At 32.2% G+C, this 11,021-nt stretch overlaps 1 protein-coding gene across 1 annotated transcript; it reads left to right on the top strand.

The window, feature by feature from the left end:
* Window positions 1-929: 929 nt before the first annotated feature.
* Window positions 930-9,843, top strand: LOC111679319 (calcitonin gene-related peptide type 1 receptor). The gene is made up of 10 exons (XM_046946316.1): window positions 930-1,153; window positions 1,253-1,673; window positions 6,596-6,686; window positions 6,757-6,851; window positions 6,963-7,089; window positions 7,198-7,299; window positions 8,667-8,785; window positions 8,860-8,933; window positions 9,011-9,117; window positions 9,195-9,843. Exons 1-10 carry the CDS (start codon window positions 991-993, stop codon window positions 9,465-9,467), a joined length of 1,572 nt encoding a protein of 523 aa, XP_046802272.1. The 5' UTR covers window positions 930-990; the 3' UTR covers window positions 9,468-9,843.
* The last annotated feature ends 1,178 nt before the right edge of the window (window positions 9,844-11,021 follow it).

Here is an 11,021-nt window from a genome sequence, read left to right as displayed (position 1 = left end):
TTCTAGTTCTGTTCTAGTTCTGTTCTAGTTCTGTTCTAGTTCTGTTCTAGTTCTGTTCTAGTTCTGTTCTAAGTCTGTTCTAGTTCTGTTCTAGTTCTGTTCTAGTTCAGTTCTAGTTCAGTTCTAGTTCTGTTCTAGTTCTGTTCTAATTCTGTTCTAGTTCTGTTCTAGTTCTGTTCTAGTTCTGTTCTAGTTCAGTTCTAGTTCTGTTCTAGTTCTGTTCTAGTTCTGTTCTAATTCTGTCCTAGTTCTGTTCTAGTTCTGCTTTAGTTCTATTCTATTTCAGTTCAGGTTCTAGTTCAGTTTCTCTTATATCGATAAAATGGTCATATTAACGTAATCTAAGGTACTTTTTTTAAGTTCCTACAGTCAATTACAAATGTATGAGTCTTTGAAAGGAAACACCTTCTGCACTATAGTTGCTTTGACAAATTCAAAGGAACAATGTTTGTCCTGAGAAACATGGGCAAGCAATTATTGTATAGCTGGATAAAAAAACTGAATTATTACGAAAAATGTTAAAGAAAACACTTTAAAGACACTTTCTATTGCAAGAATTTTAGGAAAAGTATTTTTTAAAGATATAAAAAAATCTTAACATTATATAAAGGCTACTTTAGGGCAGTTGTTAAAAGAACTGTTTTTAAGTTTCGTAGCAATACGCTAGGGAATATAATCAAACAAATTGTAAAGTCTACTTTCAGGCACTATCGTAAAGTTAATCTGTTTTACGAGCTTTATTGTCATTAAACTAATTTAAAATCTAATAGCTTTTATAACAGTCTTAAAGGACACTTGTTCAATTGTTTATTTTAAAGATGTAATCACTGATATTATTAAAAGCATTTCTTCTAACTCAAGATATTCCTTTTGAAATTGCTCTAAATAAATAATGAACCACAATAATTTATTTCTTTCCCTAGTATTTCCACAGAAAACGTTATGTTTTAAGCAACAAAAGCAAACACTAAAACAAAGGGACCTAACAAAATGTCCTTATTTTTTGGGCAACCCCATCCGGGGGAAAAAGATAAACATTTAAGAGAATTTCTTTCTCATCTCTTTATGGAATGTATGATACGCTATAAAAATGAGACAGTAAATGAAAATGAAACGGAAACCAGCAGCATTATACCCATTGGCAGCACAGCAGGTAAAATGTTCTACTAAACTCATTCATACGTATCCTGCGTTCGTCTGTCTCATTGTAACTAATTGTATTAATCAAATACAAAATTGTTTATATTTTCAGATTATCCCACAGCCATACCACGTTATCTCGAGGAAGCTGTACTCTATGAGGGCTCAATTGATATGCAAAATGTCAATGAAAATGAAGAGAAACGTAATGAATTGTATGCCACCATCAATACCATTACATTGGCACCTGAGGAGGACAATAATAACGATGATGATCTCAATAACTTTGATACAACTGATGTCAACTATACCTATACCACCCTGAGCAGTAGTGTGGGCAGTTCGTTCGGTACTTCGGGTAGCTTTAGTAATTTGATAATAAAATCATCCTCTTCATCGGCATCATCATTGTATTGTCCTGTGCGTTTTGATGGTTATCTATGTTGGCCACGTACACCAGCTGGCACGGTGTTAAGTCAATATTGTCCAGATTTTGTAGAGGGTTTCAATAGTAAATTTTTGGCTCATAAAACGTAAGTTTTAAATTTAAATTAAAAGAGGGAGGGATGTAAGATATATGGGATAATGTAAATAAGAAATCAATACTGAGAGGCTTAACCTTAAAAGGAGCAATAGATTAGGACACTTTTGTAATATATAATAGATTATAGACTGCACTATAGATTAGACTACAGAATAGATAATACACTAGACTAAAGGCTGGACTAAAGACTAGACTACAGATCAGACTATAGTGTAGACTAGACTACAGACTAGACTATAGACTAGACTATAGACTAGACTATAGACTAGACTATAGACTAGGCTATAGACTAGACTATAGACTAGACTATAGACTAGACTATAGACTAGACTATAGACTAGACTATAGACTAGACTATAGACTAGACTATAGACTAAACTATAGACTAGACTATAGACTAGACTATAGACTAGACTATATACTAGACTATAGACTAGACTATAGACTAGACTATAGACTAGACTATAGACTAGACCATAGACTAGACTATAGACTAGACTATAGACTAGACTATAGACTAGACTATAGACTATAAACTAGACTATAGACTAGACTATAGACTAGACTATAGACTAGACTATAGACTAGACTATAGACTAGACTATAGACTAGACTATAGACTAGACTATAGACTAGACTATAGACTAGACTATAGACTAGACTATAGACTAGACTATAGACTAGACTATAGACTAGACTATAGACTATATACTAGACTATAGACTAGACTATAGACTAGACTATAGACTAGACTATAGACTAGTCTATAGACTAGACTATAGACTAGACTATAGACTAGACTATACTATAGACTATATACTAGACTATAGACCAGACTGGACTATAGACTAGACTATACTATAGACTATATACTAGACTATAGACCAGACTGGACTATAGACTAGACTATACTATAGACTATAGACTAGACTATAGACTAGACTATAGGCCAGAGAACTATAGGCTAAACTGTAGACTAGACTAGACTATAGACTAGACTATAGACTAGACTATAGACTAGACTATAGACTAGACTATAGACTAGACTATAGACTAGACTATAGACTAGCCTATAGATAAGACTATAGACTAGACTATACAATTTTAACTTATTAGACTTATAGACTAAACGGTAGACTAGACTATAGACTAGGACTATAGATTAGACTATAGACTAGACTATAACTAGACTATAGACTAGAGTGTAGAGTAGACTATGGACCAGACTGGACTATAGACAAGACAACAGACTACACTATAGACCAGACAGGACTATAGATAAGACTATAGACTATACTATAGACTAGGATATAGATTAGACTTTAGACTAAACTGCCTCAATACTGAGAGGCTTAGACTTAAAAGGAGCACTAGACTAGGACACTTTAGTAATATAATAGACTATAGACTAGACTATAGACTAGACTATAGACTAGACTATAGACTAGACTAGACTAAGACTAGACTAGACTATAGACTAGACTACAGATAGACTATAGTATAGACTAGACTATAGACTAGACTATAGACTAGACTATAGACTAGACTATAGACTAGACTATAGACTAGACTATAGACTAGACTATAGACTAGACTATAGACTAGACTATAGACTAGACTATAGACTAGACTATAGACTAGACTATAGACTAGACTATAGACTAGACTATAGACTAGACTATAGACTAGACTATAGACTAGACTATAGACTAGACTATAGACTAGACTATAGACTAGACTATAGACTAGACTATAGACTAGACTATAGACTAGACTATAGACTAGACTATAGACTAGACTATAGACTAGACTATAGACTAGACTATAGACTAGACTATAGACTAGACTATAGACTAGACTATCTAGACTATAGACTAGACTATAGACTAGACTATAGACTAGACTATAGACTAGACTATAGACTAGACTATAGACTAGACTATAGACTAGACTATAGACTAGACTATAGACTAGACTATAGACTAGACTATAGACTACACTATAGACTAGGCTATAGACTAGACTATAGACTATATACTAGACTATAGACTAGACTATAGACTAGACTATAGACTAGACTATAGAATAGTCTATAGACTAGACTATAGACTAGACTATAGACTAGACTATACTATAGACTATATACTAGACTATAGACCAGACTGGACTATAGACTAGACTATACTATAGACTATATACTAGACTATAGACCAGACTGGACTATAGACTAGACTGTACTATAGACTATATACTCGACTACAGACTAGACTATAGGCCAGACTGAACTATAGGCAAAACTGTAGACTAGACTAGACTTTAGACTAGGTTATAGATTAGACTATAGACTAGACTATAGACTAGGCTATAGACTAGACTATAGATTAGGCTATAGACTAGCCTATTGATAAGGCTATAGACTAGACTATACAATTTTAAACTTATTACACTTTAGACTAAACGGTAGACTAGATTATAGACTAGGTTATTGATTAGACTGTAGACTAGACTATAAACTAGACTATAGACTAGAGTGTAGAGTAGACTATAGACCAGACTGGACTATAGACAAGACAACAGACTACACTATAGACCAGACAGGACTATAGATAAGACTATAGACTATACTATAGACTAGACTATAGATTAGACTATAGATTAGACTATAGACTAGACTATAGACTAGACTATAGACTATATATATAGATTAAACTGTAGGCTATACTATAGACTAGGATATAGATTAGACTTTAGACTAAACTGTAGACTAGACTATAGACTAGACTATAGACTACACTATAGACTAGACTATAGACTAGACTATAGACTAGACTATAGACTAGACTATTGACTAGACTGTAGACTAGACTAGACTATAGGCTAGGCTATAGACTAGACTATACACTAGACTACAGACTAGACAATAGACCAGACTAGACTATAGGCAAAACTGTAGACTAGACTTAACTAAAGACTAGGTTATAAATTAGGCTATAGACTAGACTATAGGCTTGACTTTTTACACTTGAATAAATTACTTTTCCATGTATTGGGTTAATTTCAAATTATTTCTAATTTATGTAAAAGTTTTACTTCTATTGTTTATTATTATGCTTATGTGTTCATAAACAATATTAAGGATTTAGGCTCTTAATAGGTTGCTTTTGTTTTTTTTTCATATTTTTAAGGTAAATAATATTTTTGGCAAATTTTTTGTTGTAGTTCTTTTAGAAATTTTTATTGTTTTCATTGCTGCCATTGTGGGTGTTTTATTCATGTTGTAGATTTGTTGGGCCGTAAAAACGCACAAGAAAAGCAACATTGGTCTGCAGTTTGTGGTTGTATCTCAATTAAAAGTTAGACGTCTTTTTTATTGTTTTGTTGCCAACACAGCAGAAACAACAACAAAATATACTTTTTTATATGTAGCAAGGATATTAACATGAATTAGTGTGTGTGTGCTCTAGTGTTTAACTTAAAGTGTTGAAAATTTAACAGCTTTAAACAATAAAAAAGTTTATGTACAAAAAAATGAAGTGAAAATCCCCGAAGGGAAGGATATTAAAGAAGGAAAATTTTAAACAAATTAAGGACGTTTCCTGTATTTTGTATAGAAAATTGTTTTAGTGATAGGAATACGCTCCCTTATATACTACTAGTTTTCTACTCCAACAAGTTTGCTTCTTTATATACAACAAAAATTTATTTTTGTTAAAGAAAAGTTTCTTTTTACTAAAAGGTACTTTAATTGTAGTTAAATGTTTTAATTGGCCATAAAAACAAGTTAAGTTTTGTATAAAAACAACAGTAGAAATTATTGGATATAAAAAATCTGTAAAACATAAAAGGATTTACAAATTAAAAATTGATTGAAATTGAAAGCATAAAAGGAGATCAAAGAATAAAAAGTATTTTCTTGGGATTAATTTGAACAAAAAATAAACAACAAAAGATGAAACTGAATTTTTAAGGAAATATGTAAAAATGAACTGAATATAAACTGAACTGGAACTGCGCTGGAACTGAGATAGAGCAGAACTAGAACAGAACTAGAATAGAACTGGAATAGAACTAGAACAGCACTAGAACTGAACTAGAACAGAACTAGAACAGAACTAGAACAAAACTAGAACAGAACTAGAACAGAACTAGAACAGAACTAGAACAGAACTAGAACAGAACTAGAACAGAACTAGAACAGAACTAGAACAGAACTAGAACAGAACTAGAACAGAACTAGAACAGAACTAGAACAGAACAGAACTAAAACAGAACTAGAACAGAACTAGAACAGAACTAGAACAGAACTAGAACAGAACTAGAACAGAACTAGAACAGAACTAGAACAGAACTAGAACAGAACTAGAACAGAACTAGAACAGAACTAGAACAGAACTAGAACAGAACTAGAACAGAACTAGAACAGAACTAGAACAGAACTAGAACAGAACTAGAACAGAACTAGAACAGAACTAGAACAGAACTAGAACAGAACTAGAACAGAACTAGAACAGAACTAGAACAGAACTAGAACAGAACTAGAACAGAACTAGAACAGAACTAGAACAGAACTAGAACAGAACTAGAACAGAACTAGAACAGAACTAGAACAGAACTAGAACAGAACTAGAACAGAACTAGAACAGAACTAGAACAGAACTAGAACAGAACTAGAACAGAACTAGAACAGAACTAGAACAGAACTAGAACAGAACTAGAACAGAACTAGAACAGAACTAGAACAGAACTAGAACAGAACTAGAACAGAACTAGAACAGAACTAGAACAGAACTAGAACAGAACTAGAACAGAACTAGAACAGAACTAGAACAGAACTAGAACAGAACTAGAACAGAACTAGAACAGAACTAGAACAAAACTATAACTAAAAATCAATTAATCTATCTCTTTCAGCTGCTTGGAAAATGGCTCCTGGTATCAGCATCCTGAAAGCGGTCAGGAGTGGTCCAATTACACCAACTGCATAGACTATGAAGATTTGGAGGTAATTCCATCTTAACATTCCAATTAAGAATTCCAACTAAATCCTTAATATAATCCATTTGTCCCAACAGTTTCGCACCTTTGTCAATGAGCTCTATGTCAAGGGCTATGCTGTCTCTTGTCTTGCTTTAATATTTTCCCTCATTATTTTCTTGGTTTTAAGTAAGTGTTATCCCCTTCTTGTGTGTATGAATGTGTGTGTGTGAGTGTTTGTATAAAAGTAATCTAAAAGGATTTTGTTTAATATAAAGACACTTTTAATATACTTACAAAAAAGGTCCTTACGTTGCACCAGAATACGCATACATGTCCACCTCTTTGCCTCGTTGGCTTTTACTTGCGTCACATGGATTTTGTGGTATAAACTGGTCGTGGAGCAACCTGACATGATACGCAATAATCCGGTAGGTAGCTAGCACACTCATTCTCTTAGTGATATTTGGTTCATTTTTATTGTTGTTAATGTTTTTAATACGTTTTTTCTGTGTTTATATTTCGTTGACTTTTCATAGTACTGGTGCATTGGTTTACATCTTGTAATACATTATTTCATGTTGGTCAACTACTTTTGGATGTTCTGTGAGGGATTACACTTGCATTTGGTATTAGTAGTGGTAAGTTGTATGAGAGAAATTTTAAAGGGACATTGGAATTAAATGAAAAGGGAAAAATATAATAATCAAACGTATCTTGTTGTCGAGTTTGTAGTCTAGAGACTAGACTAGACTAGACTATAGACTAGACTATAGACTAGACTATAGACTAGACTATAGACTAGACTATAGACTAGACTATAGACTAGACTATAGACTAGACTATAGACTAGACTATAGACTAGACTGTAGACTAGACTATAGACTAGACTAAAGACTACACTATAGACTAGACTATAGACTAGACTATAGACTAGGCTATAGACTAGACTATAGACTAGACTATAGACTAGACTATAGACCAGACTATAGACTAGACTATAGACTAGACTATAGACTAGACTATAGACTAGACTATAGACTAGACTATAGACTAGACTATAGACTAGACTATAGACTAGACTATAGACTAGACTATAGACTAGACTATAGACTAGACTATAGACTAGACTATAGACTAGACTATAGACTAGACTATAGACTAGACTATAGACTAGACTATAGACTAGACTATAGACTAGACTATAGACTAGACTATAGACTAGACTATAGACTAGACTATAGACTAGACTATAGACTAGACTATAGACTAGACTATTGACTAGACTATAGACTAGACAATAGACTAGACTATAGACTAGACAATAGACTAGACTATAGACTAGACTATAGACTAGACTATAGACTAGACTATAGACTAGACTATAGACTAGACTATAGACTAGACTATAGACTAGACTATAGACTAGACTATAGACTAGACTATGGACTAGACTATAGACTAGATTATAGACTAGACTATAGACTAGACTATAGACTAGACTATAGACTAGACTATAGACTAGACTATAGACTAGACTATAGACTAGACTATAGACTGGAATATAGACTAGACTATAGATTAGACTATAGATTAGACAATAGACTAAACTATAGACTAGACTGTAGACTATAGACTAGACTAAAGACTACACTATAGACTAGACTATAGACTAGACTATAGACTAGACTATAGACTAGACTATAGACTAGACTATAGACTAGACTATAGACTAGACTATAGACTAGACTATAGACTAGACTATAGACTAGACTATAGACTAGACTATAGACTAGACTAGACTATAGACTAGACTATAGACTAGACTATAAACTTAAGAATAGACTATAGACTAGACTATAGACTGGACTAGAGACTAGTCTATAGACTAGGCTATATACTAGACTATAGACTAGGCTATATACTAGACTATAGACTAGAATATAGACAAAGCTATATGCTAGACTATAGGCTAGACTACAGATTAGACTTTTGTCTTCCTTTTCAGGTTTTCGTCAAAGACACAATAGTCATGCGTTGGTTTAAGATCTTTTCCTGGCTTTCACCCTTTATCTTTATAACAGCTTATGCGGTGGCTAGATTTTTACATGTCGAAGATAATATACAGTAAGTAAAAGGGGGAAAAGAATTAAAATGAAGACAATCTCATATGATTTCTTTTTTGTTTTGCCATGTCAAAGTTGCTGGATGGATGACAGTCTTTTGCTGTGGATATTTTCGGTGCCGGTATGCATTTCCTTGGTGGCCAGTTTCTGTGAGTAAATTTAACAGCTATTGTTTTATTATTTTATTATTTTAATGCTTTCTTTTTAATTATTTATATATATTTAGTTTTTCTCATCAATGTCTTGCGTGTTATTGTACGCAAACTACATCCCCAATCGGCCCAGCCAGCACCGTTAGCCATACGCAAAGCGGTTAGAGCAACAATTATTTTGGTACGTGTGTTTTAAGCATAAAACAAGAATAAACATAATTAAAATATTTTTTTTAAATTATTTTCCTTTTTAAACAGGTGCCACTTTTTGGTTTGCAGCATTTTCTCTTACCCTACCGTCCTGACAGCGGCAGTCCTCTAGAACGTTTCTATCAATTGCTGTCGGTTATATTGGTTAGTTTACAGGGTTTTGTGGTGTCCTTTCTCTTTTGTTTTGCCAATCATGATGTTACCTTTGCGGTACGCAGTCTTTGCAATCGTTTGGCTCCCAGTATTGTATCACCACCACCGCCCTCTAGTCATACCGGACAAATGGCCACCACTACACCTAGTCGTGAGTTAGGGGTTTAAGGAGAAAAGTCCTTCTCGAATAAACATTTGAAATAATTTAGTTTAATAAGTATAAATGTCTATGGAATCAAATCAATTTGTTATGCATAAGTGAAATAGTATCTTCCCCCAAAAAAAATTTACCTTTAAGAGTATTTATTCCTTTTCTTTTTTAATTTCCTGTTTAGGGAAAATATAATTTTCCTTTAAAGTGTTACAGGAAACGCATTTATTTTTTATTATTTTCTACTGTTTTTTATGTTTTGTGATACTAAAAGAAAAAAAAACTTATTTGTTATCAAATTATATTAATACTTTAAGTGTGTGACTAAAAAAAATCCTATTAGATGTTAAATGTAAGCAAATAAAGGGTTTATCGGAAACCAAGGAACAACAAGTTGTAAAGATTAATGGGTTTTATTTCCTCTCTGTGCAAAAGTTTGACAATCATTGTTAAAACGAAGTACTTATCCAAGACAACAACCTTTGAATAATAACATTAATAACGTCATAAAGCAAAAACTGTTGTTAAAGTTTAAGGTGCCTGTATAATTACAAAACCAAGTTAAACACAACACGCAGTCTTAGTTCAGCTATAAACCTACTAAGTTTTAACTTTGTAACATTAATAATTTAGAAGCTAGCCATATATCCTTTATTTGTTTTAGAAGAAAATGTAATTAAAAGTTTATAATTTCTTAAAGAAAATTAATTTATTTTGAAGGGAAATTATTTTTAGAAATTTTGTCATTTTTTTAAAATAAATTTTACAGAATTTTGTATTATTTTAAGCGAAATGCTACAAAACTAAACTCACCACAACTAACAGTTTTAGTTGAGTTATACACCTACCAAGTTTCATGTGTTTAGCTTTAGTGGTTTGAAAGCCAGCCATATATCCTTTTTATAGAAGAAATTAAAATTTGCCTAAAAATGTGTGATTTGTAACAGAAATTGACTTGTGTTTTGTTGGAAATGTAATTGCCATATTTTGAAAATTTATTGAAAACAAATGTTGGAAATTTTTCCAATTTTTATTAAAGAATTTAAAAGGAAAGTTGACTACAACTTGCAGTTTTGTAAAAACTATACGTACAACAAGTTTTAGCATTGTAGTGTTAATAGCAGAGAATTGCGTCATATGTCCTTTTTATGAAATGCACTCCAGGTTCTTTTAATGTTGCAAACCATGTCAAGCAATCCTAAGTAAGTAACAAACTATCTAACTAATTAACTAACTAACTAAATAACTACACTAACAAGCAAGTAGTTTTGCACTTTCTATCAAGCCAGCCATATATCCTTTTTGGATTTTAATATAAATTACAATAGAAAACATTAATCTTGCTAGCTAAATTAAGTTTCTTTAACTTTTAATTGGTTTTAGATTTTTCGATATGATTTTTAATAGTTTTTGTTATGTTTTATTAAACAATTTCAAAATTTTTCTTAATTTTTATTCAACAAAATCAAAACTAAGCTTAGCACAACTCGTAGATTTACACCTTCTATCAACACACCAAGTTTAAACATTCTAACTACAATAGTTTAGAAGCCAGTCTAATATCCTTTTTT

The sequence above is a fragment of the Lucilia cuprina genome, chromosome 3 (genome assembly GCF_022045245.1).
Source record: "Lucilia cuprina isolate Lc7/37 chromosome 3, ASM2204524v1, whole genome shotgun sequence".
Lineage (NCBI taxonomy): Eukaryota > Metazoa > Arthropoda > Insecta > Diptera > Calliphoridae > Lucilia > Lucilia cuprina.
The sequence above is the reverse complement of the archived record's forward strand: the minus strand, read 5'-3'. Positions and strand labels throughout refer to the sequence as shown.